At 42.5% G+C, this 26,507-nt stretch overlaps 1 protein-coding gene across 1 annotated transcript in view; it reads right to left on the reverse strand.

Annotated features, from left to right (window-relative positions):
• Nucleotides 1-22,483, reverse strand: part of MYO5A (myosin VA) — a 79,419-nt gene extending 56,936 nt beyond the window's left edge. The window contains 3 exon segments of the mRNA XM_031055852.1: nt 16,025-16,169; nt 21,118-21,289; nt 22,346-22,483. Of these exon segments, the coding sequence (XP_030911712.1) occupies nt 16,025-16,086 (62 nt within the window). The 5' untranslated portion in view covers nt 16,087-16,169; nt 21,118-21,289; nt 22,346-22,483.
• Between the last annotated feature and the right edge of the window lie 4,024 nt (nt 22,484-26,507).

A 26,507-nucleotide genomic window follows, 5' to 3' on the forward strand; every position in this document is an offset into this window, starting at 1 on the left:
AAACTGAAACTTTTAAAATAAAGACCACATGTGCTTTTCAAAGCTTTTACATTTTCAAAGCAAAATAAGTTAAAAAAAGGTATTTTGAAGTATTCCTATGAGTTGGGTAAGCTTAATCCTATTTTACACACTAATGTGAAAAGAAGCAAAAGGAGGAATAAAACTTTCCCCCAAAGCTTGACAGAGCTGGGGCTGGAACACAGAGAGCACAGCCAAGGCACAGACCAGGCTGTACAGCCCAGGAGCTGTGAATGACATTTCAGGCAGCACAGTGACAGCCTGCAGGGCTGCCAGTGGCACCAGGAAATGCTGTGCAGGGAAACCCAAGACACATGCATGGAAGCACTACCTATGGTTTCTGTAGCCTAAAGGCCTGGCAGAAGATCTGGATTCTGTTTCTGGATGAGAAAAACACCCCTGCCGATGAAATAACGAAGCTATTTATCAAACATGTATAAATTACGTGTTCCTTGGTGAAAAGTTGGTGATTTTGTCTCAAATTGGTGTTACATGTCATGCTTAGGAGCCCATTGGTATCCCAATGCAGAACTGTGTGCATGTCCCTCAGCACAGCCTCCAATGCACCATGGCCCCAGAGGCAAGAGCCCCTCCTCCTCCTCCTCCCTCTCTCCCCAGGATGATGTCCATGCCTGTGATAACCCCAGAGGGACCTCGGACACCTGGGGTGCCTGGCCAGGCATTCCCAGCTGGCAGAAGAGCAGTGACCAGCTCTGCCTGCCACCCTGGAGTTGAGCACCATTCTCACCACATCCATTTGGTCTTTCCCAGGTTTGCTGTGGCCTTTGATGGAGCTCTGAGCACCTGCTCTCCCAGGGGAGGACTGGGGTGTGTGGCCAGCAGCACAAACATCATCCACACCAACTGCTGTCCAATCGAGCCAATTCAAAGTCCCAACAGATATGGGGGCACTATAAACTGGAGAAGACCCCACAATAACTGCTGAGTTAAGCCCAGTTCATCACCTGTGGGCACAGCTCTGGGTAACAATTATTTACAGACCCTCCTGCAATTCTCAAGGTCTCGTCCTTCAAGAACAATGCCAAGCCCTCAGATAAGAGCACAGCTCCAGCACCACTTTGTGCTGCTCAAAGCCTCTGTCCCCCAACCCTGGCAGAGCTAAGGCAGTATCTGTCTATCCAAAGCACCACTTGAGGCAGATTTTCCACATTTTGGCAAAAAGAATTTGCTTGGAACGGCTGGGTGCTGCTTTAAATTTAATAGCAAAGTGTTAAGATGATCAAAGCAACCTAATTTCATGTTCTCAGCTGGCATGTAACACACGCAGTAGGTGTGAATGACTAGAGCACAGCTCTCACATCCATGCACAGCAAGCTGTCAGTGGGACAGCCATGGGCAGGCACAAGTGCCCAGCTGATCACCCAGGCTGTGAGCCCAGGTCTCACACACCCACCCAGGGCCAGCCCTGGCCACAGGGATCATCCCTGCCCCTGATGAGACCGCATGAGACAGCAGCCACCAAGCAGGGTCTGCAGGGAGCTCTGTGTGCCTGGGATGGCTTGCAGTAACAATAAAGATCTCCAGATGGAAAATTAAGAATAAACACTCTTGTTTCTTCCCCATTCCCCCTCACAGAGTTCACCTGTGATAGACAGAGGTGTGTGGGAGAGAGCCTGTGGCTCAGGAAGCTGCGGGAGTTTTATGGATCCTCCTGCTCAAAGAGAGCAGCAGCAGGATGCAGGAGAAATCCAAGTAAATGCCTAAAAATGCACCTCAAAGTGGGACAACTGGTAACAAACAATTTTCCTCTCCCACAGACAGTTCCTGCAGTGAGTCAAAACCAACCACTTCTCCATAGGATTGGCACCATTGTCTCTTTTTTCCTCCTGTGCTCTTGAAATAGGAAAAAGAAAACCCCATGCCATTTGAAAATATGAAACTTCTGGTCTGACTGCACGGACTGCCTAACACAGGAGACAGGCAACAACATCACAAGCTTTTCATTTGTAGATCACCAGCTGTTTCATGTATTAAATATCATTAAATATCTGAATTCTGAGCAAGTTCTATGAAATAGATCCTCTAAGGGTTAAGATTTTTTAGTTCCCAAAGTACAAAAAGCTTCCAGAAAACCAAGGAATGCAAACTCACTCAGACTTCTGACAAAACAGACTTCTAACAAAACTGTCAATAAAAAACAAGCTCTCTTGCCAAGAAAAGCCATGGAAATAAAGGTGTCTCATTCTCACTGTCACACTCCTGAAGGACATGTGTGGGAGCATGGAAAACACTCTCTGGTTTTGCAGTCCTTGGTCTCTTCTCAGGAGTTCCACTTTTACAAAGACAGTAATGAAAAAATGAGTTTGAAATAATTCCTCCTTAACAATACTAATTAGCCGGAGTTTCTTTCCCCTATGTCATAAGATATGAAGAGTTCTCCTTAGCACACACTCATGTGCCCAGGAATAAGGGACATTCCTGTCTGAGTCCATACACCCATCCACATTGCACACACTGGCCTGGAGAAGAGAGGCTTTGCTGTGTGTGAGCTGCACACACTCTGCTGTCTCTCCTGCAGGGACTGTGTGTGTGTGTGAGCTGCCCACACTCTGCTGTCCCTCCTGCAGGGACTCTGTGTGTGTGTGAGCTGCACACACTCTGCTGTCTCTCCTGCAGGGACTGTGTGTGTGTGTGAGCTGCCCACACTCTGCTGTCCCTCCTGCAGGGACTCTGTGTGTGTGTGAGCTGCACACACTCTGCTGTCTCTCCTGCAGGGACTGTGTGTGTGTGTGAGCTGCCCACACTCTGCTGTCCCTCCTGCAGGGACTCTGTGTGTGTGTGAGCTGCACACACTCTGCTGTCTCTCCTGCAGGGACTGTGTGTGTGTGTGAGCTGCACACAGTGCTGCTGTCCCTCCTGCAGGGACTGTCTGTGTGTGTGTGTGAGCTGCACACAGTGCTGCTGTCCCTCCTGCAGGGACTCTGTGTGTGTGTGTGTGTGAGCTGCACACACTCTGCTGTCCCTCCTGCAGGGACTGTGTGTGTGTGTGAGCTGCACACACTCTGCTGTCCCTCCTGCAGGGACTGTGTGTGTGTGTGAGCTGCACACAGTGCTGCTGTCCCTCCTGCAGGGACTGTGTGTCTGCAGCAGGCACCCAGGCACACAAAGGGCTCCTCAGTGTGTGCAGCAGTGTCCTCCATCCACACTCAGGGCTGCTCTTGTCTCCCCCAGTACATTAATCCATTGTTCTGCTTTAACACACTGCACTGGCCATCCTCTAGCATATTATTCTTTGTGCTGCTTGCCAGAGAGAAAGGAAAGCACAACAAAACACCCCAGATCACACTGGGCACTGGAAGGGAAAGGACAGCGCAGCACAACCCAAAGAGCAGCAGGGGATGAGCTGCTCCTGCCACAGCCCCTTGGGCACTGCACCTCCATCCCCTCTTGGAGAGGTGCTGTGGTCCTGCCAGGCAGCTGTGCCAGCTCAGCAGAAAGCTCTTTAACAACAAAAAACATTAAACAAAAAACCCCACCACATTTAAAAGGGAAATAATAACAAGTAAACTAGCATCAAAGCCCCTTGGATGATGCATGAAATGCAGTGAGAATTATTTTTTTATGATTTGGTATAAGCAGTGGTCTAAAGAATACCATCTGTTTATGTCAAATGAAATTTTCATAATCAGGCTGTGCTAATAACAAAATTTAAAAGGCCAAAACAAAGGAAAAAATGCCTAGAAAACAAAAGTGACAGCACCCAAGCTCTTTCTCAGATATACACTACATCTTTAGAGTTATTTTTAGCTAAATCATTAGCCCCTGACCTTTGACCTGACATTTTGGGTACTTAACATGTTGCCAGTCAGAAACAAAAAGCTATAATTATAACTTTCAGCCAATGAAACATGTAAGTAGGGCAAGAGCTTTACGTGTGACACCTCTTTGCAGCCAGATGCCACATTTTATGCAATATTTCATCTTCCTGCAGTTTTTTTCTCTGCATAAAACAAGTAAATAGATGATTTTAAAATTAAGATTACTTCTGAATGGAGGGAACATTTTAATTAACATTTTAATTACTTCTGAATGGAAGGAACATTTTAATGCTTTTGCAAACAGAAATGAGGAAAAGCAATCTGGGAGATGAGAGGTGGAGGAGTGCTCTTTCCCCCAAAGGCAGAGAGCAATCAGATCCCAGCACACAGAACTACATCACTGTGATGCAATATTAAGCCAAATTATCCTGAAAAGATAAGCCTGGAACAGTCTGGGAGCAATTCACCACTGAAACACCAAGTTACACTCAGGATCACATTCAGCTTTTGCTCTTCTGAACAGCAGAAGAATAAAGAAATGACAGAACTACACTAAAAGTGCCATTTTAAGATGACAGGCCCAGACACTTCACGAGCTGAAATGTGAAATGATGGGCTGGGGTTGCTTGCAGCTGCAGAGGGTTTGGTTCAGACCTCTGCTGTACAAATTCTCTCAGGCCTATACTTTGGGAGGCTAACAGCTATTTCTTGATAAATACAAGAATGAGGACACACTATGCAACAACTAACTGGCAATTTAAGGCATTCTCTAACACAAAAAATAATGCAGAGCCATATTTCTGCATAGGCTGGTAACTTTGAAAGACAATTTTACTTTATCTACAAAATTTTGTTGACAGGCAATATGTTTATGAGGAAATTCACTGTCAGAGTGCCAAAACTGAAGAGATTTAGTCTTACCTAGTTGCTGGAAGCTTGAGATTACAGCCTGCATAGCAACAGGGGCTTCTTGTGCTTTGAATAAACATTGCAGAATTTAACACTGAAGAAAGCTGCTGCTCAAAGAAGGTTCAGCACTGAGAAAGACAGAGTGCTGCAAACTGCCCTGAGATACCTCACATACACAAAAGGATTTTGCAGATTATGAATGAAATGACAACACACAAGAAACCAGCAAGTGGTTTCAAAAACATCACCTTGCTCTCAAGAGGTGAAAAAACCCCATTGTTGAGGATGTGCATGTATCTTAATGCAATGCTTTTAGTAGCACTGGCTACTTTGAATTTTGTACTTTATAAAGATGTGCAGTAGGTGCTTTCAGAGGAGCTCAGTGTGGAGGAACTGCTCCTCTCATGAGGGCACAGCTGTCAGATATATTGGAAGCAACAGAAAGACTCACTGAGCACCTCCAGTTTGTACAGAGTCCTGCAACAACACTGAGCAACCATTGACAGCTCTCATTATCCAGGACAGCTTGTAACAATTTTAGTTGACAAAGGAAAAATTGAGGCAAAAAAAAAAAGAAGAACCAGCGCAAGAATTGAAACATCAAAGTTGCTAATATTTTTTCAAACAATTTTCAAATAATTTTCAAACAATTTTCATTCAAAATTGCACCCACTTAAGCTGCTTCCCACAAAATCCAAACCAGCTTGCTGCATCAAAGTCATCACTTCCACAGCAAACTGAACAGACAGATCAGGATAATCAGGACATACAGACTAAAAAATCCTTACAGATATCTCTGTTTACCTTCTTCCTCTGTACCAACTGAAAATCTCTCTCTGAAGCAGAAAAACGAACTCTCTATCAATAAGCATTTCAGAGAGGATTAAAGAAGCCCAAAGGTTTTTTGAATCATCAAAGCACAATACTTTTTTTGTGCTTTTTTTGCTTCCTATGGCCGATGCATCAGATGTATCACTTGATCTTGGCTTTCAGACTCATGACTCCACAGCAAATAATGTTAAATACATGTATATAAGCACACCCCCCACACAAACATCAACTTGGCAAAACAAACAAAAGGAATGCAGAATTACTGACAACAAAAGGAACACAGAAATTATTGGCATCAACCTCAATATCCCTATCAGTCCATTCATACCCAAGCTACCAGCATCTCTCCCTGGAAAAATTGTATCATTAACAGCTGATTTGAAAAGATTCTGCTGTGGACTGGGAAATGCTGGCCTGTGATGAACTACTTCAAAGCTGAATGGTCTCCATGTCATAACACAGATGAGCTTGGCAGAAAAGATCAGAGTGCAGTATTCTTAATATATAAAGAAGAAAGCAAATAACAGGGCAATTTAATGAGAAGAACATTAGTACTTAGGTTGCCTTTGATCTTAAATCATTTATGTTTGTTAACCTTGAGGACACTGCCAAGGTGCTGATGTTTTTAAGGAACGTTCTTGTCGGGGTGATTTAAAGGCCACCACCTCCAGGACATCATCTCTCCCCACTGCCTCAGTGCTAAAAGGTTAATTAATTAAATCTCCTGGCTTTTCCTTTTTTTTCTCTCCCTTTTTTTCTTCCCCTTGTGGAGTTGCGACTGCTTTATTCTTTCCTTTTGGAATAACAGGTTTAGGTTGTGCGTAAGGGCATCATCCCCATTGCATATGATAACTTCATTTTTATTTAACTCAAAACAGCACAGACTGTTGCTAAAGACCTGATGCTGTGATCTTCAAAAACTAAAATCCTGTCCTGCTTCAATGCAAGTACACAATAAATATCTTTTATTTAGCAGTGAGAGTTTGGTCTTTATCTCACTACAGTTGCTCTACTGCAGTTCTGTGGTGACAAGATAGACTTGTAAGGCTGAAATTGCTTTACATTTTTAAAACAGTGAATTTTCAATGATGAAAACAGCTGACACAGCTGCCAGGGAAGGAAGCTGTGACTCAGGGAACTCTTGGGAGAGATCCTGCTCTCACACACACACAGGTACCACCAACATCAGTGTGCATCGTGCCCATCAAAGACAGAGAGGAGCTTAGTGCTTTCCATCCTACAGCTGAATGATGGCAGCAGGAAATCCAACCCAAGAAAATAACTTAAAACCTAATGACATTGCTGAAAGGTCAGAGAGGAGTTGTCCTGAAATGCTGGCAGGTTTGAAATCTTGCTGCTCTTCCATCAGCTGCAGCTTCTCTAAGAGACACAGGATTAACTAAGGACCAACAAAAACTTAGTTGAAGCTATGTTTCATGTTTTACACCTTAAAGCATTTCCAAACCACTCAAGGATACATGTACATATATGCAGTTGACATGATTTAGTGTCTCCAGGAGTATAAACAAAACTCTGATTGCAAAAATAGGATGTTTGTTTTGGTCAATCTCTCAGCATCCCCCATTGTGTATTTGTGACAGCACACGACCAAAATAACCTGTAGGATCTACAGTCAGAACATTCACAGATCTTTGACAGCATAACTAAAAATCTGTTTAATAATGATCATTTCCCTCACCATGAGGCACTGGTAACAAAGCCAAAATAAATGAAGTTTACCCAATGCACTTAAAATAAATCAGTGTGAAAGTGCTAAATATCACTGCAACTTTATATCTATTTTTTATTGGTGTTCCCAAATAACTTAGAAGTACTGCTGTTATAGGAATCACAGAATCAAATAATAGAAAAGTACATCTAATACTCCACATATTCCAAACAGCTCATTCAGTCTTAGAATAATTATCCACAGAAAAAACATTGAACTCCTTTCTTGTGAAACCCAGTAGATTTCATCAGGTATCAACACACAGCCAAGAGTTCTCTGCAGCACTCAATGTTTTGTGAGCTTCACAAAAAGAAGCTGATTAGTTCCTTAAGAAGTTTAGGAAGGAGCTTCCCAGCCCCAGCAGGCTGAAGGGAGCCCTGTCTCCAGGGACTGGCATCTCCCAAGGCAGGAAAGAGGATGCTCAGCTGACAAATGCAGGCAGAAGAATAAAGCACCAGAAACACAAATCCCTGGTATAAGGCGAATAAGATTTTGCACAACTAATCTGAAGGCTCGCTAAATACGTCTGATTTCAATAAATGCTGAAATAAACCGTGTTTCCTTAAATTACCAGTGATTGCAAACTTGAAACCAAACCATAACTGCATTTTTTTCCAGGACATTCTTCTCTTTTCAGCACACAACGTGGCTTTGCAGTGACACAATGATTTAGCTTTTTCTTGCAGGCTCACCAGCCTGTGCTCTCCTCAAGAGCTGCCCTCCCAGCCCCCTGCCACAGCAGGTCCCAGGTTCATTTTTTGGTCAGCTGTGCTCCACTTTTCTGTGATGCTCCCACTGTTACAATTACTTGTTTTTCTAGAAGACCAAAATTGCTTCTCCGCTTATCTTAAAATAAAAGGCAGCTGTAAAACCCACCAGTGCTGGGAGGTTTAGCACGAGTCAGTGCAATATATTTAGCTTCACCTTTGCCTAAGGGCAGTGCTGTGTGGCAGCAAACAAGGCTGTGCATGCTCAGCTGCACTCCTCCAGTGCAAAGGCCTTTGAAACTCAGCCCAGGGCAGGCAGCATCTGCTAGGAGCCATTATAAAACCTGGCAACTCTACAAACCCAGCACTTGCTTTTCAAACAGAAGTAATTTAACTGTTCGATAAATAAACAAACAAACAAACAAGAATTCATTCAGCAGTTTTCTAATGCTTTTGGAAAGCAGCAGCAGCCAGCTCTGGGCTGCCTTCCTGGCACCTCTCACATCGAGGGCAGGAGGCAACAGCTTGCCCTTCATCAACCTTCCAAATAAACTACTTAAATCTCAAAGTTCTTCACAGCCTTAAATAAATTCTGTTATACCCTGTTTCTGGATTTGGCTAGTGGCCCCCTTAGAATGGGAAAGTTCCCCTGCTTTGTCCTCTTACTTTCCAACTGCTTCAAGCCCACCTTGCCATTTTCTCTGCAGCTGCTGAGCTGCTCTCCCTCACCAGGCAGACCTGGTAAGAGCTCTACCTTCACCCCTACTACCCTTAGCCTTGATTTCCCACGTTATTGTGCCTCTTGCAGCGCTGTTTGAGCAGCAGGCACAGCCCCTTCCCCTTTGGGGCCATGGCACCACGGCCCTCCCAGTGCCAGAGCCTCCAAATTCACCTGCACTGGCACATCCCAGAGGTGCAGCCTGACACACATCATTCATTCTTTCCACCCTCCAAGGTTGGTGTGTGGATTCACAAGGTAACATCTTAAACATCCAGAGTGTGCAAAGTGCTAGGTCAGCACCAAGGATTATGACCAGAGGCTGAAGTGCTCTGAACCATTCTGTAGAGATGTGATGGGTAAATAGCAAAAGAACACAAAAGAAAAAGTGAGTTAGAAGTGCTCTCCCCAGAAGCAAGCACAGAACAGCAGCCACACTTCTGTGTCTGCTCCACCTCCACATGCTGCATCCATTGGTTTATTCTGATAGCCTGGATCCAACATGCTCTGGCCTGACACATCCCAGCCTTCACAGATGCCACACATTAACAATTCAGAGAATTCTTCAGCTGCAACTCTGAGTCACTACAATTGCTCCTGACTAAGCAGTTAATTCTTAATTAATTCCTTCTAAAAGCATTCACTTTTAATAAGCATGAAACATCAGTCCAATAAACCATGCTCTTTAATCTCATTTCTAAATATATTTCCAGTTTAACTTGTTTTTTTTTTTTAAGCCTAACAGCATTTCTCTGACATCTTTAGCTGCTGGAGAAAAGAGGATGTTCTGAGCACAGGGCCAGTGACAGGAACCTCAGTGCCTGGGACCAGCTCTGGGCTGATCCAGGCCTGGCCACAGCACACCTTGCCTTCTACACAAGCAGAAATTGAGTCTCCAGTATCAGAGGAGACAGGCTTTGGTAGGGCTTGTAAAGTGCCTGGAAGACATGGAACCCTCAGTGAAAGCAAATGTTATTAGGAATAGATGATACCTGGCACAGAGACCCTTTAATGCTGCAGGAAAGGGAGGGCATGGAAAATGCAGCTCATTTTTGTACCCTGAAAGCCTTGAATGGAACTCCACTGTCAGTTACACACTCTATTCTCACATATTTAATTGCCAAGCTGGTGTCACCAAGTCACCAGACACAGGACCAGGATTTCTGGTTCAGGAGCTCAGAGCTCTGCTTTTGCCACCTTGGTGAACTCACCAAAGCTGCCCTCCCAAACCCCATGTCTGCTCCAACTTATAAAATGGAAGCAATGATGCTGATCTCTCTCCCAAAGTAAAGAACATTGGTATCTGCTCATCAAACACGCAAAGCAAAGATGAAGTCATGTTATTATTCACAACCTGAATTCTCACGAGTCTGTTCCAGCTGCAAACTCAACTACTCCAAAACAGCTCAAGTTCTTAAGAATCTTTGTTTCTCTTCAACAGCAGCTTGGTAAAAACATTCTGCAACACTCTCATAATCAGAAGATGTACTTTTTCTTTTTAATTAACAAAATGCACCACTTGCCATTATAATTACATCCAGGAAACACAGCTCTTGACTGTAAAAATGTCAAAAGGTGAAAAGATAATGAATTGTCAGTAACATCTCTGAACACACACAAATGAGGAGAACTGAGGTCAGCACATGACAGATTGCACTCCAGAGGGCACAGAGATGAGCCAGCACTCTGCAACTGCTGCATCCAGGGATTAGGCAGAGGTCACTCCTGCAACAGTTTAGGAAAGCTCACAGCTTAGCCACCAGCAGGACACCTCACGTGAACTCCAGCTCCCAGCTACAGCCACACTTAACCCTTCTGCTGCCTCCAAACAATCACTGCTTGGACAAGGAGCCCCTTACGTTACACCAGGGTGATTCCCCCATCTGCCATCTTGTACCTGTAACACCATAACATGTCAGGCTCCAAGTGTAGGAAACTACTCCAAAATCATCTCAACAGAAAGGAAAACTTATCCCTTTGCATCTAACACTAGGGGCCCAGAGATGCCACCTCTTTCCAAGGCAGATCTTTAACTCAAGGAGTCCTGTGTCACGGCCACAAGTGGAGGATGGCCACTGTGTGTTTGTCCAGCACCCACCAGAGCAGGCTCTCATTCCACAACTAAATTCAGATCTGTTACAGGCTGTTAATCATCCCTGCCATGACTTCTGCCAGGGGAAAATACAGGATCCATTTATCAGACACTCAGAAGCAAAGCAGCAGCTGATCAAACTGCATTTTTATAAGAGGACATCATCTTGGGATGCCTGGGATAACTGGAGACTGTCAGTAAAGATGTTTTCAAAACACCTACTCAACAGCTCACCAAGCTTCCTTCTGAACAAAAAGCGATAGAAAAATATCTTCCTGTAGGTGAAAGCCATCAGACACACACAGAAAAGCTGACAAAACAGAGAGGCAGCCCGCTTATTAAAGGTAATTTAATAAAAATGCTACACAGTACCACAAAATAAATCACTATACTTTGTCCAAATAGAAAAAGCAAAACTTTGGAAATTGATGCTTTAAACACTGTTTTCCATGCTGGCATTCATTAAGGTTTATATGGATCTCATCAGTATGCAATTCTGTTTGCAGAGGTTACTTTCAACTTAAATGATGCTAGACAACTTCACTAATTAATCAGAAGAAAATCTCAAAGTTAATTTATTAAATTGAGTTTGCTGTATCTGCCATCAACCACAAGTAGGATGGAACAAATCAGACCAACAAAGTGCTGATAAAAAAATACATTGTCTTAATTACTGCAATATACCATCACTAGGCAGGGGAAAGAATCCTGTGAAGGAGTGATTTTTCTCTAATAGTGTTAGGGAACTGATAATCATAAGTCTCATACATTAATGCAATTCTTAACAGTTTCAAGAGTATAATCATCATCATCTTACTGCAAACCATAGAGTTAAAAATGCATTGAGTATTCTATTGAATATTACAAAGAAAATGAGCAGCACCTGCTGAAGGTTGTGATTCCTACAGAAGTTGTAATTGAAAATAAAAAATAAAATGTTTGGCAACTGAAGCTTTGCTTCAATTTTCATAGTTACCACAAAGGGGTAACCGAAGACTGAATTTGGGTTTTGTTAACAATTTGGAAACACTGACATAGAAAAGTAGCATGCATTGCAGCTCAAAGGAATCAACATATGCAAACACCCACATGCTGACATTGAGGTTTATATTTCTGGGACAAAAATATTATTCAATCATGATTTTCTTCCTTCTACATCACTCATCTGCCTGAACCAGCCCCAAGCCTGTAATATTCACTCAAATGGAGTGAGCTATGCATGGACAGCACACTGCCATGGCTGAGCAGAGCCCTGAGGGCAGGTCCCAGCTCTCTCCAGCAGCACAGCTTGTCAGAGCTGCACCTACAGAACAGCCCTGCACAAAATCCACATGGACACATCCCCAGCTGAATGATCCTGATCCCTCCCACTGGAACAGTCCTTGGACAGAGCAACAGATCTGCTCCAGACCCTCACAAACCCAAACCAACAGAGTTACTGGTGAGGATGGAGCACTCAGAGCCCTAAGCCTAGCAGACTTTAAGTGCAGCTGTAAAACTGGATCATTGCTTATTTTAGGCACAGCAGAGGAAAGGTGTCTGAAACAAAGCTGTCAGTCTGTACAGAGCAGCAGCAGGAGATGGAGAGAGAACAGCAAAAAGGTACAAAGACACAGATGGCAGGGGAGGAAGAGAAGGGAAAGGGGAAAAGGAAAGAAATAATAATCCAAAATGAGATTAGTCTTAAGAGCTGTGCATGTTTTCCTGCACTGAAAAAGACAAGAAGCTACCAAGCAGACAGTACCCACTTATTTTACTGTTGGCCATGGGTAAAGATGAGCCATGCTCCCCCCCACCAACCCTGCACTGGAAACTGGGGACAGAAGTGCTGCAGGAAGAGGAAATAAGGAGGCTCAAACAGGCCCAGCACTTCCTGCAGCATGCACCCCATCACCTGGCTCCCACCCAGCAGGAAATGCCACATGCAAAGGAATCTTCATGTGCTGCTTTGCACTGCAATCAACCCCAAGCAATTGCTGTGCATCATTTCTCTGCACAAGCCAGATGTGAGCTCCATCCCTGTCACTCCAGTGGGCAACATTTCTGCACTGTATTTTTTCTGAAAGCAAAATGCAAATATTTAATCACTGGCTTTCCAGATTTCTGCCATGGGGCTTTTCTTTGGCTGAAGAAGGCTCCAGAGATCATTTAGTTAACCATGCACATGGATGGAGTTTCTCAGCTGCAGAGGATGAAGCAATGAAGCTGGAAAGAACAAACTCTAACTCACTAAATTATAAATTAACAAGAAGACCTAAGGAGTAAATATTTAGAAGAGCTCACTGAAGCCTTAAGGATAGAAACATCATGACTAATTATTCCAGTGATCACTTAAAACATGGAGTTAGGAAAGATCAGAAACAAGAGGAAAATAAATCTCACCAATTACACACATAAATGCAGATTAATGCCATATGACCAGCTACCACATGAATATGCAACAGACTTATTAAAATGTTAATACAGTAGTCACAGACAATCTGATTTTCATTTTTAAACAGTCAGCTGCAGAAATGTGAAACTGGAGTTCTTTTTCTCTGACTTCATAATTCAGAAGTAAAAGGTGATTTGTGCAGAGTATAAAAAACATCAGTGAAGTTAAAGGGTGGGATTTAGTAATTCTAAGCAGCAATAGAAAATTAAGTTCAATGACCGAAACTGGTATGTTGTAATGACAGAAAAAGTTCTTAAAAGCAAGGCAAAAAAATCCTCAAACAAATAGAAAAGGAAATAAACATTGAAAAGCTAAAACAATTAAATTGTTACTTCAGTGTAGAGAATTTTTTTCGTCGCATTGTGTGCCCCGATTTCATTTTGCAACTATGAAAGCACTGTCAGTCATAAAAGAATAACAAATTGTTTATAACAGAGACACATAAAGTAATTAATTACATAATTCAGAAGGCTTATTTAAGCTAATCTCCACAGTCATACTATTTCTCATCATTTGTTTCAAAAAGGAACTCCTAGCACATCTTGTTTGTTGTTATTCAGGACAGCAGAACTGCCGGAGGCTGCAGTGAGAACTGAAGGTAATTAACGCAAGGAGGAAAAGCCACAGAGGAAACTGCAGCCAAAATCTCAGCCCCCTGAGCCTGCCCAGCAGCAGAGAATGGCAGGGGTGGCACACAGACACCTCCATGGCACAGGCACACAGAACACAGGTCATCAGCAATTCCAGCACCAGGAGGGGGTAAGCCCACTCAGGGGTTAGAGTCAGCCAGCGCAGACGGATCCCTCTCCAGCCTCCGACTTCCCCTGGTTAATGTTAAGAACAACAATTCTGTGAATTTGGATGACAGCCATCACTGACTATAATTTCAGACCACTGTACCAAGCCTCAGACACAAAATAAGGTTAATAAAGTTTTATTTTGTACAGCTTTTAGAGGGACTTGAGAACCAAGTCTGTTTAAAACAGCAGTGACGGAAGAGACATGAAGATGTGACTACCGTAACACACAGTTTTGCCTTTGTATTTCCACACCAGATTATAGATCTATTTCTGAGCAGAAAGGAAGTAAGGCAGATATCTCAGCCATTCAACAGTGTGGGTGTAGAGCTGTCCTGGTTTCAGCTAGAATAGAGGCAATTTTCTTCCTGGCACTGGTGCAGGGCTGCACTTTGGAGCTCTGGGAACAATGCTGAGAGCACAGTGACACCTTGGCTGGTGCTGAGCAGCGCTCACCTGCAGCCAGGGGCTGGTCAGAGCCTCATGCCCTGGCAGTGAGCAGTGCACAGGGAGCTGAGAGGGAGCACAGCCAGGACAGCTGACCCCACCTGGCCAGGGCATTTTCCACACCCAGGATATAAACTGGGGCTGATGGCTGCCTGGGGAATGGCTGGGCGCTGGTCAGCAGCTGGGGAGCAATTTTACTGAGCATCACTTCTTTTTCTTGGGTCTTACTCCTCTTTCTCTCTTTCCTTTTCATTGCTAGTACTGTTGTTGTTATTGTTTTCTATTATTTTACTTTATTTCAATTATTAACCTGTTCTTATCTCAACCCATGAGTTTCTCTTCCCCATCCCAGTGAGGGAGGGAGGGAGTAAGCAAGTGGCTGCCTGGCACTGAGTTGCTGGCTGGAGTTAAACCAAGACAAGGGTATTTTTGAAACACTGGCTCTTTTGCAATTACCCTAAGTCATGAAATGTTGCACTGAACTGTTTTCTTTTGAAATTATCTATTACCTGGGTATTGCAGATCCCTGTATTCAGATGTGCATGCGACAAACATTTTATCCATTCCATCCATCCACTAGTCTAGTTCTTAAGAATCTTAAACAAACAGATAGCTGACTTCAAACATGAAGATTTTATAATTTTCAACCCATTCTCCCCTTGCCTCCCTCACTTGCAGCATAGCTTAAGTGCCATCACAGATAATCCAGAGATCTTTCAGTGTTTACTTGATTAATTTCATCATGAGCTGTATTGCCAACAAGGAAAGCTATACCAACAGCTTGAAGCTAACCAGTGAGGATAGCAAGAGCATCCTGCTAACCAAAGACAACACAGGAGAAATGAAATATTTCAAATGAAATATTTCAAATGAAATATTTCAACAGCTCCCCTAACTGCAGGCTCTTGGGGCCAAGGGGAAGAAGTTCCTGCTAACCACTGCCCCTGGGAGACAAGCTCATTTTGATGCAACATCTAACAAAATGAGGATTTCCTGCACAGCTGTTGCAGTGTCCTTAGAGACTCAGTTTCCAGGCACTCTTTGCAATCGTTCCTCTGCTGCCTCTTAATTCCAGTCAACAACAGCCACAGGCAGATTACGTAGCTGGGACATTACTGACACAGCCAGGAGCCTGTAATAGCACTCATAAGCCCAGTGATTTCTTTCCTCTTGTCAGTATCACACACAAACACGAAATAGCTGGGAACCTGGCCCTTTTCTCTCTAATAATCCACTGATGATTAAAAAATATCTTTTTTTTCATTTGATTACCAAAATAAACAATCATATAAAGCACAGGGCTAATTTTAGACCTAAATACTGACAAGATCTGTGGTAATTCCTGCTAAGTGTCAGTGGCCATGATCTCCACAGCATTTATAAAGCTTTACTGTTCACTAACTTAGGCAACACTTCCCCTTGTGAAATGTACTAAAACACTGGATAAAAGACAGATATTGCAGAATATTTCACAAGCTATAAATTAAAGAGAAGAGCATCAGCCAGAAACTTTGTTTTATTCCTTTCAGAAAAACATTGACTTCAAGACTCTGGTCTACAAACCTGGCCATCTGCTTGTATGCTTCCTCAGCCACTGCAAAGATATGTGGGTCCATATCCCCCATGTTCTGGCCACTGTAGGCATTGATGATGTCTTCTCCATAGATAGGCAGCTGCTCATAAGGATTTATGGCCACTAAAACAATACCTACAAAGGAAATTAAACAAAAGGAATGATTAATAGTTGTTTCAAAAAACAAACCTAGCAAAACAGGTTTTAACATCAAGTATCGTTCTAATCTTTCTAAATGTGTTAAAGAATAAGGATCTGGTATTACTGACTCCAACAGATATTTATTCTGAATATAGTTCTGCACACACAAAGTGCCACGAGTTTACTTCCACCCTGCTTTGGTAAACACATCAGGGACAACTTTTTACCTTTTCTTTCTATCTGCCTTTCCTAAAGCTGGCATGCACAATCCAAAAAGATTCAGAATGTGCAGACTTGAAGTACTGCCTGTTGAGTGCAGTAACCCAATGAAAGTGCATTGTATTTCCCTGTGATTTACTCTGAATTACCAGTGACACTGTAATTTGTGAAGTGTAACTACTGGGTGGTCCCACTGCCTGCCAGTTTGGGTATGTGGAGTGTGTTAACCCTTCAGCTGCTGTGAAAGAATGACTTCCTCAGTTTTTGTAATAAGCAACAATGTACGGACACAGAGTAATTTGGATTCCAGGGCACCTGTGCCAATCAGGCAGGACAACCTCCTGGTCAAAGGCATCAAAAAACCAAACAGTAGACATATTTCATAGGGCTGACACATAGCAGCACCCAGTCATGTCAGGAAATCAGGCAATTATAGCCCTAGAATGCACCAGAGCACCTCATCTGATACAACTGAGCTTGGTCTTACACCTCCCATTTCCTAGTTTTTCCATATCAATTAAACACGTATCTTGTTTTTTAATACAACTCATCACTACAGCCCTTCTAAATTCATGCCATTCTTTTACTCTCCCTCCTCAGGAAAACTTAAGTCTTATTCTTTACAAACTTCCTTGCCACAAATAATGAGACCTCAAATGTTTTTGAGACAATTCTCTTTTTCATGAGAAACGAGGATTGCTCTACTCACAGGGGTAATGTGACAAAGATTCCTTATAACTGTCTCTCCTGCAGCATTTACAACAGGTAGAGGAAGTTTATTTGCTCTGTGCAGGGGTGGAAGCACTGACCAGTGAGACCATGTGAGAGCCAGCTGGGACAGGCACACTGTGCCCCCTTGACAAGGTGATAAGGGGGAACAACAACCCCTCTAATTTTAACTGTGGACATTTTAAAAACAGAATTTCTTGTTTTGGTGCCTAAGTGTGGCAATGCAGCTGCAGATGGCTGCACAGAGACTGCACCAAGCACGCCTGGACAATCCATCCCTGAAGAACCAGCCTCAGAAGCGTTTCCATGGCACTCAACTTGCTTCTAAATTTACTCTGAAATTCACTCTTACACACACAGACTTCCTCAGTGCTGAGCCCAGCTCTCTGCTCTGTGCAGATTACAGGCTGGTGATGCCTATCTAAGAAATTTTCCATGGAAAAGCTGGGAGAAGGGAAATGAAAGCATCTACAGTCTGGCACTGCTGGGAGCATCAACCAGTCTTTAAACCCTTTCATGCATCTACAGATGAAGCACAAACCATAGCAAAAACATGCAACAAGAGGATATGTTTTAGGGAGAGCTCCGAGAGGCCTTGATGTATTTCCTCAAACACACAGCAAGTTTTATGCCTTGACACACCCATGTGAGGAGGGCTGGTGTTTTTCCATGAGCCACAGCTTCACTGAAATGACTCAGGAGCTCCAGTGAAAATCGCTATAAACATTCATGCCGAGCTCCCATACTGTACTGATGAACCAAAGAATCAGAGTGGGGGTTAGGGACAGAAGTGACCTCAGTACTACAGGACTCGAGGAATATTTTGTGTGTCAATTTTTAACATCTGCCTTAGAAAAAGCAGTAAAAAGTGAAGTACACTGCACCACCAAGCTGAGCCTCTCAGGCCTGCAAGTCTCATCAAAGAGACATTAAAAAAATCTGTGAGACTTCTGACAATTCCCTCCTGCTTTTGGTTATGCTGGCAAAAATAAACCCTTGAATTGGGAACAAGCAGCCCCGTGATGAGTCTCCAGCATATTAAAACACTTAACTTCAGTAGCAATCTGTAAAATCTACAAGCAACTACCATCTGGAAATAACCAAAACAAGTGAGTCAGGAATTATTTGCTTTCTGTGGAACTTTGAAATCAGTCTGCCTCACAGAGCTATAATCCAGATTAATTTACATATAACTTCTCTTTATCTCCACTAAATCATATTGCTATTTTAAGAAATATGGTCTTTCCAAAAGCAGATTTATGTGTGGTTTTGTTCCTACAATTACACTAAGGTGAACTCTGGCTACTCTTTGTGCCATTCTTCTTTATATACGCTCAAAGTAAGCCTATTCCATTCTTTTACTTTGAACATACCCATCTATGGCCAAACTGGACATAAACACAAGCAATTTATCAATTTAAAGTTTGCTCTCCTGCACAGAAGACAGTACTTTCTACTACCCTGAACTAACCAGCAAGATTCACTGAGTTTTCACCACAGCCACAGCAGGTTTTCCATGTAAGCATTCAAATTTTCCTTCGTAACTTTTCAACTTCCTTCATTAATTCCTCATTTCATGTTTCCAACAGTAAAGCAAAGTTATAAATGACCTCTGAATTGCTGGTGAAAGGCTGACTTGAAATTGAGAAATCAGCAGGTTTTCTGTTTAAAAGCTTGAATTTACTTGGAAGTGAAATTTTAAATTTAAAATTTGACATATTACACTTCGCATGGTTGAATTAATTTCTAGGGCCCTGGACAACTATCCATCCATGCATTCCTGTTCCAGTGTTGAGAATATTGTTACTGTGATTCTCTTGATGGACTGAAGCGGTTTTGGTCTCCTTTTGGCTGCATAAACTGGGTTAAGCTCAAGCCACCTTCACAGGCTATTTGAACTGACCTGGCTGATGTGACCGTCACATTAAGGAGGCAAAAGCAGCCCCCAAGGCTGAGCTCCAAGCAATAATCTTTGCAGAGGGGCAGTACCCTGCAGCAGGATGGGAGCTAATGGAGAAGTCTGGAAGGTGATGCTGTGGCCAAAGGATCAGGTTTTCAGCGGCTGACCTGCCAACTCTGTTTTGCTCAGCCTGTAACACAACACAGCCCTGCCTACATCCCCAGAGAACAAAGCACTGCAGCCCTGCATCCCCAGAGAACAAAGCACTGCACCCCACATTCCTCAGCAGCCCTGAGCCTCCAGCACCTTCTTCCCTCTGAGCACCAGGAACCCCCACACTGCTGGCTCCACTCACTCCTGACAAACATCCAAGCAGCTCCCAGAACACCTGGGTCTGGTTTGGAGGCAAACCAGCTGCCCCAGCTCTGCCATGCCAGGCCCTTTGGCAGACCCAGGCACGGAGAGCTAAGGGAGCTCCTCCTCCCAGCCCCAGGAGAAATGATAAAACCAGCCAAAAATGATAAAACCAACCACAACTACAGCTGCACTGGGGAATACTTGAAATGCACCTTTTTCATGTTTTCCCAAACACAGGGAAACACAACCAACAGACAACACATTCCTTTTGAAAGCCTCTGAAATGCTGCTCAGAGCAGCCAGGACACAACCCAGACAGGCTTGTGGGAGGGGACATGGTGGTGTTAGGGGACCATGAATCCGAGACTGAAAAGCCCTTACAAGCTCAGGCCATGAGGCTCCAGCTGCACAAAAGCCCTTTCACACAGAGCTTTGCCATGGGGGCACTTGGGAGACAAACACAGATCATGTCTGTGTTTCATGGGGCAGCTGAGGTGGTTTCCCAGGGCTGGGACCACAGTGTGCACCCTCAGCAGGGGCAGCCCAGAGAGGAGATACTCAGACACCCAGATACCTGAGCTGGTCTGAGCAACCTGATCTAGCCAGACTTGTTTCAAGGAGGAAGCTTCACTGAAGACTTCCAGAGGTCTCTTCCAACCTGAATTATTCTGTGCTCTGACTGCATGACTGGATGAGATGTGGTGTGAATCATCTCGCCCTGCTATGGGAGTGAGGCCTGGCTGCAAGCAGCGGGTGGCAAAGTCTGATCCAGTCCCCTGTGGGCTGGTCACTGCTGAGAGCAGCACTGGAACAGATGTGCCCTGCTGAGCATCTGCAGATTAGGAGCAGCCAGAGTGAGCAAGATGTGGCAGAATGTTAACGCCTCTGTCTGTCCATCACAACATGTTTAACGTGCTGCCTGTCTTCTGGAAAAGCTAGCATGTTAAAAGCTAGCAGTGTATTTTGACTAAACACTGAGATTTAAAAGGAACATATGCACACATAGGAAAAAAAAGCCCAGAACCATCAGATCTAAATCTCAAGCCTGAACTACCTCACAATGTTTATTTTTAAAACAGACCATTCAGTTGCAATTTTGCACTTATGACAAAGTGATTATTTAAGTACCTTTCCTCCATTCTGGCCATCTGAAAATACCACAGGCAATTGCAAGTTTGGGTAACCTCTGCTGTGAGTTAGATGTTATTTTTAAAACCAAGATCAATTGTAACTGTGATAAGACAAGCCTGGGCTTGTGAACTGTTACAAATTCACTTCTGTAGTTGGCCCGATTGGAAAACATGAAAAAGAAAATGAATTGATGTCTTCCAAAAGAGATGGAGGAGCTCAGTGCAGAGGTAAGCAACAAATCCACCAAAGAGCAAGGCCAGCTCCTGCATCTGCAGGGTGTTATCCTCCTCCCAGCCAGCCCAGCCTGAACAAGCCTACAGAGAACACCAACCACACAGGAACCCCACTGCAAAGCAAAAACTGCTGAATACACATTTTATAAACAGATTCCACTGGGGAGCTAGAGGAACACACAGTGAAAGCAATTTTCTCTGAACCTCAGTATTCTCCAGTCTGTTAATGACCACAAGCAAAGTGATTTCCCTAAGAACAGTCCAGCATCTCCTATCACTAAATGACTTTAAAGGCAGACACATGAACAGACAGCTTTGCCTTTCTTGCCCAGGGCAGTCTCTGCAAGGTTAGGGCATGAAAGGCAGTACTTGCCACAGTAGGTGTAGATGAGTTTGGAGTCGATGAAGCGGACTTTGAGGTTGTGCAGGACAGCAGGCTCGTGCAGGTAGCTGAGGGCTGTCAGGTCGTTCTCGCCAACCAGGATGTCAGGGTTCCTCAGGGGTGGCAGCTCCTTCGTCTTCGGGTCGAGGCTGTACTCTAGGTCCTGGAAACCAAAAGGACACAGCTCAGAGAGCTGCTGGCCAGCTCCCCTCACTCAGCTCCTCCAGCTGCTCCTCCCACCAAAACATGCACAAGGGAAAAAACCACAATGCGCAATTTCTGTTCTCTGGTCATTTGAGTGAGGAGTTCTTTCTGCAAAAATGTCATTTAAAACTTCCCAGAGGGGTTCTCTATATGTACAACTGTATAGAGACACTACCTTTTGAGACTATTAAGCAAACCCCATGCTTTTGCTGCCATATCTTTTTATTAAATAAATCAAAATACACTATATCTAATAAATAAATCTAATCAGCTTTTCCTTATTGTTTTCCCCTTGAGTGGAACAGCAGAGGAAGAGGATTCCCACCAATCCATAGCCAGCTTCATACAGAGTAATATAACATGGGAATGTTGGCAGAACACCATGAAGAACACCAACACTGAAAAAAATGCTGCTTAGAACTTTTTTCAGACATAAACTCATCTCTAAGATACAATTAGAACATCTATATGTCTCTAGACCTAAAATCACCTTATTTACCTACTATTTCTATGAAAAAAATAAAACCAGCTCAAAGGATATGAGCTATACATGGACCTGTCATCACTTCTCAACACACTACACAGCATCTTCTTTGTAATGACCTTAATCCTTGCCTTGTTCATCTTTATTAATTTTCTGCTGGTTATGTTCAACTTAAAAGTCATAGTGCTCTCCCTGCAACACTGTTCTCCTAGCAACCCTGTCTCCCTGGAATAGCAAACCAGGGTTATATGTTTAATGGCGCAAGTAGAAAAAGATGATGCAACTGAACATAACAGGCAGTGGATAAAAGCAACTGCTTTTTAACTTATTTTAAAAACAAGGCAAAATTGATTTTTGTAACTAAACAGTAAAATTTATCACACCAAAAAATGCTGCAGAAAGTGAGTGGACAACACCAACTGCACACACCTAAATACAGATATATTTTGACAGTAGAGCTTCCTGCAATAGAAAGGTCAGACTCTGGTTGAGAACAAGAACTATCAGCTTACAAACAATACACAGACTTACCTTGCCCTCTTCCAGTCGAAGCTGAAGGACTTTATCTCCAGGTTTATAATCTTTGAGGAGTTCTGCTGACTTCCACACCTCCTCTGGATCAGGGATCCAAACCCTGGCATACTGCAGTACAACAACAACAGGAAAAGATGGGTGAGCTTTGGCTGCACTATAGTTAAATCATTTAAATAAATGACACTAAATTATTTTTTGGTCTTTTTTAAATACATGTTTAACAGACAAAGCCTTAAGCAAGAGGCAGGTTAATCAGCACATCTAAGGTGAATAACTTGTTCTATTGATAAATGGCTGCACAAGCATAATTTTATTGCCTACACAGAGAGAAAAAGGCATTTTCCATGCAGAAGGTATTCCAAGATACACATTCAATGCTGAAAATCTACAAAGTAAAAAAAAAAATTTAAAAAAATCAGCATTTCCAGAAAGATCAAAAAATTGGCTACCCAAAAAGATTACTTGGAGTAACTCTTTTAAGTAGGTTCTAAATGCATTTGTAGCATAATATTATAGAGCCATTTTGGTCTTCTTTTTCCCCAAAGAGAATACTTCAGCCCATCTGTGTTAATTTAGGCAAAGCTGCCTGATCAAGTGTTAAAAGCTCTTCCTTTGTAGTTACAAAAATGGCTAGTTTAAAATTGATTATATTCAGAATGCCAAAAGAAACAAAATCTGAAAGATTTGGTTGAAAAGGCCTCCAGATAAAAGAAAAAAAACCCAACAACAAACCAGATTCCCATTAATGACCATTTTCATACAAACTTTATTCATAAAAGTGACACAGTGCAAACATATGATTTGTTTTCAAAACCAGCAAGCATAGTTGTATTTTTCAAGGAGTGAAGATACGATTGTTACCTCATATTCAAGAATCTACCAAAGACGCATGGAAAACTGGAAACCAGCTGGTCACTTACAGAGTCACATGAACATGCAAACACACACATATGAACACAGCTCTTGAGTAGGACAAGGAAAAGAGTGTAATTTTTAATATGTTCCAGTTCCTGAAGCAATGCTGCTGCCATGCCTAGAGAGCACTGGGATCACACCACAGCCACACCTGTGCAAACCCAGCAGCTTCTTGGCTCTGGAGGGGCATTCGGGCACCTCACTGCAAAACATTCTCAGTCCACTAACTTATTAAAATACACTTACTTTGAAATAACTATATTTGTCAAAGCATTTGATGGCAGAGAAAACTGCATTTGGTCATGCAGCTTCACCACCTAATCTTACACAACTTCTTTATGTACAGCTTCCTCTGCCCCAAAGAATGCTGAAGGGTTTTCCCCCCCTTATTAACCCAGTTTTCCCACTACAGAAAATTAGAAACTGCTAGGGATTTTCTGAAAGACTTCATGAAAAACTTCAAATTGCTTTCTTGTTGCAAGACAGGGCATGATAAAATGTGTTGAGCAGCAGTTTGGGGAGCAGGACTATTGTATCAGGGTGTCCCCCACACGGTGAATATTCAGAAGGCTGAACAATTGCTTTATTAAAATAATTTATACGAAAAGTATATTTCATAATAAAAAAGTAGAATAAAAATTGTATCTATATTTTTGTATCTACATTTTATAATAAAAACTGTATATATATTTTATATACATAATATATAAAATATATTATAATATATATTATACAATAATTGTATAAAATGTATAATATATACAATATATTTTATATATTATAATAATTTTATTAATAAAGATAATAAATATGATTATATATAGTATTTAAGTTATATATAAAATTATAGTTACAATTTATAATAAAAAACTTATACTATATTACATTATTATATACTATATTACATTAATACTATATTAAAAGTATACTAAAGAAAAACTCATTACTGTCTCCAGACAGTCAGACACAGCTTTGAGTGATCGGCTAATCACTCAAAACAACTTTCACCTGCGTCCAATTAACAAATCACTTCAGGTAAACAATCCCCATAACACATTCCAGTGTGCAAAAACAGGAGCAGTGAATAGAGATAAGAGTTGTTTTCTCATCTCTCTGTGCTTCTCGGTGCCTTCCCAGGGGAGCCCTTGGGAAGTGGTGCCTGCTGCTCTCTGTGCAGAGGAGCCCTGAAGCCCCAGCCCAGGAGAGGGAAGGGCACCTGCCCAGCTGGAGCTGCCAGGGAGGCTCAGCTCCTGCAGCAATTCTGAATTTCAGGAAGCAATTTGTTTCCCAAACCCTTGACGATCCTTAGGAGCACTGCACATGGGGAATTTACAGCAGCCTAAACCAATGGTTTTACCCTCAGCACGTGGCAGTCAAAGCAGTGCCTTCACCCCCAGAGCTCCTGCACAGCTTATGCCCACACACATAAACCAGCAAGAGAATGAAATAAATAAATAAAAGCTCACTTTCATCATTCCCACTACACAGTATGTCATGCTCCCACACCTGGCCTTTCTCCATCATCACTGGGTGTTACTGCCAGCCCTAAGAATTGCTTTATACAAAGACAAGAAAGCTTTGCTCTTTGTAGTCAATTTGTGCTTGTGTGGTTTATCTTTTTTCTTTGAGTTTTGTTAGTTTCATATGTATTTGCTAATGTTCTCAGTGCAGAAGTGCTACATTACTTTATTAATTATATAATCTTTTCCCTACTCCCCAGGAGATAAATAATTTGAAAAACAGAAGATGCCCAAAACAATTACTCAGTGTGTGCTGCTGCCAGTCACAGAGCACTGTGTACCAACAGAGGAGAGCAGCAGCAGAAGGCAGGGCTTGGGCACTTGGACAAGCTGCTTTCAGCCCTTCTGGATCCCCAGTCCACAAGGCAAGGAACTTTGGGGTGAAATGAAGGTCTGTGCTAACAAATGTCTGTGTAATACAAGCACAAACCCACAAAACTGTAAGTCCAAAATAATTAAACAGAACTTGACAGTAGAGGTGCCATATTAAAGTCAAGTAGCAGGCTAAGGAACAATGTTTTCTTTCCTTTCCATTTTGCTTGAAACAAAATATACTTTGTAAAACTTCAATGAAACTCATGATTTCATATAATAGTAATTTCAAATCACAATTTCAAATCCTAAAATCAATAATTCATAAGATCCATATATTCAAACATAGCACAATACACCTGGTTCTCAGAATTCTTTTATTAAAAAAAAAAACACCAAAACAAAAAGCTAAAAACCAAAAGCCTGTCAGAAATCAGGTAAGTTTTTTCAGTTTAACAGAAGATGCTCCAGCATCAGACGCAGCTGAAGACTGAATGCATTCCACACTGTGACCAGGTTCCATCCCCAAGATGCAGCAGAAGTTCCCCACCCCCAATATTTCTGATAGGATATTCCTTCCAAGGAATTAACAGAAAGCAAAGTCAATGTGAAAGAGGAAAGCATTTAAATGCTATCTAGCAGAAGGAATCAGCAGGCTGGATTCCTTTAGGCTACACAAAGCAAAGTTTCCTGACCTAAGAAAGGCAGCAGCCTGAAAGACAAATGCTGCTAACCTGAAGCAGCAAATGCTGTGTAGCAGTTTCTAACTCTGCAATCTGTGGCAGCATGGAACAGGCATCTTTAATTTATCCAGCTAAAACTGTACATTTTATAACATCTAGAGAAGGGAAAGAGAAAGCAGAAAACAGATCACCATAGAAACAGAGCCACTACAGACAGCAGAACCTTCCATGACACAGCCCTACAGACATTAAAGCCATCCTATGAGCACCAGGCTGCAGCTTTTCATCTCCAGCACCAATGCCTAGCCCTAAATCCCTGCCAAAGAAAACACCTGGTAAAAGGAATGGGTGGGAGGAAAGAGAGAGATGCTCCTAATTATAAGCACTGAATCATTTCTCAACATTCTCACCTCATTAACTGAGCAGAATGTTTTGCAAAATCAGATTTTCATGCTTTTATATAATCAGTTGATACTAAAATTCCATTGCTGCCTGGCCTTTACTGGGATCCAACCCTACAGAGGAAAACAAAGCACCAGCACTGGTGGAAACAGGACCAAGGGCCTCTCTTGGGAAATACCTTACTCTGATATCTGCTATTCATCCCTCTTTACTTACTAGTATATAAAAATAGGGTTTATGACAACATCAGAATAAGGCTAAAATAAGGTAAAATTCTAGAACCACTGATTTACAAATCAGCCTTCTAAAAAGGGAAGGAAATTTCAA

Source organism: Geospiza fortis, unplaced genomic scaffold (genome assembly GCF_000277835.1).
Source record: "Geospiza fortis unplaced genomic scaffold, GeoFor_1.0 scaffold171, whole genome shotgun sequence".
NCBI lineage: Eukaryota > Metazoa > Chordata > Aves > Passeriformes > Thraupidae > Geospiza > Geospiza fortis.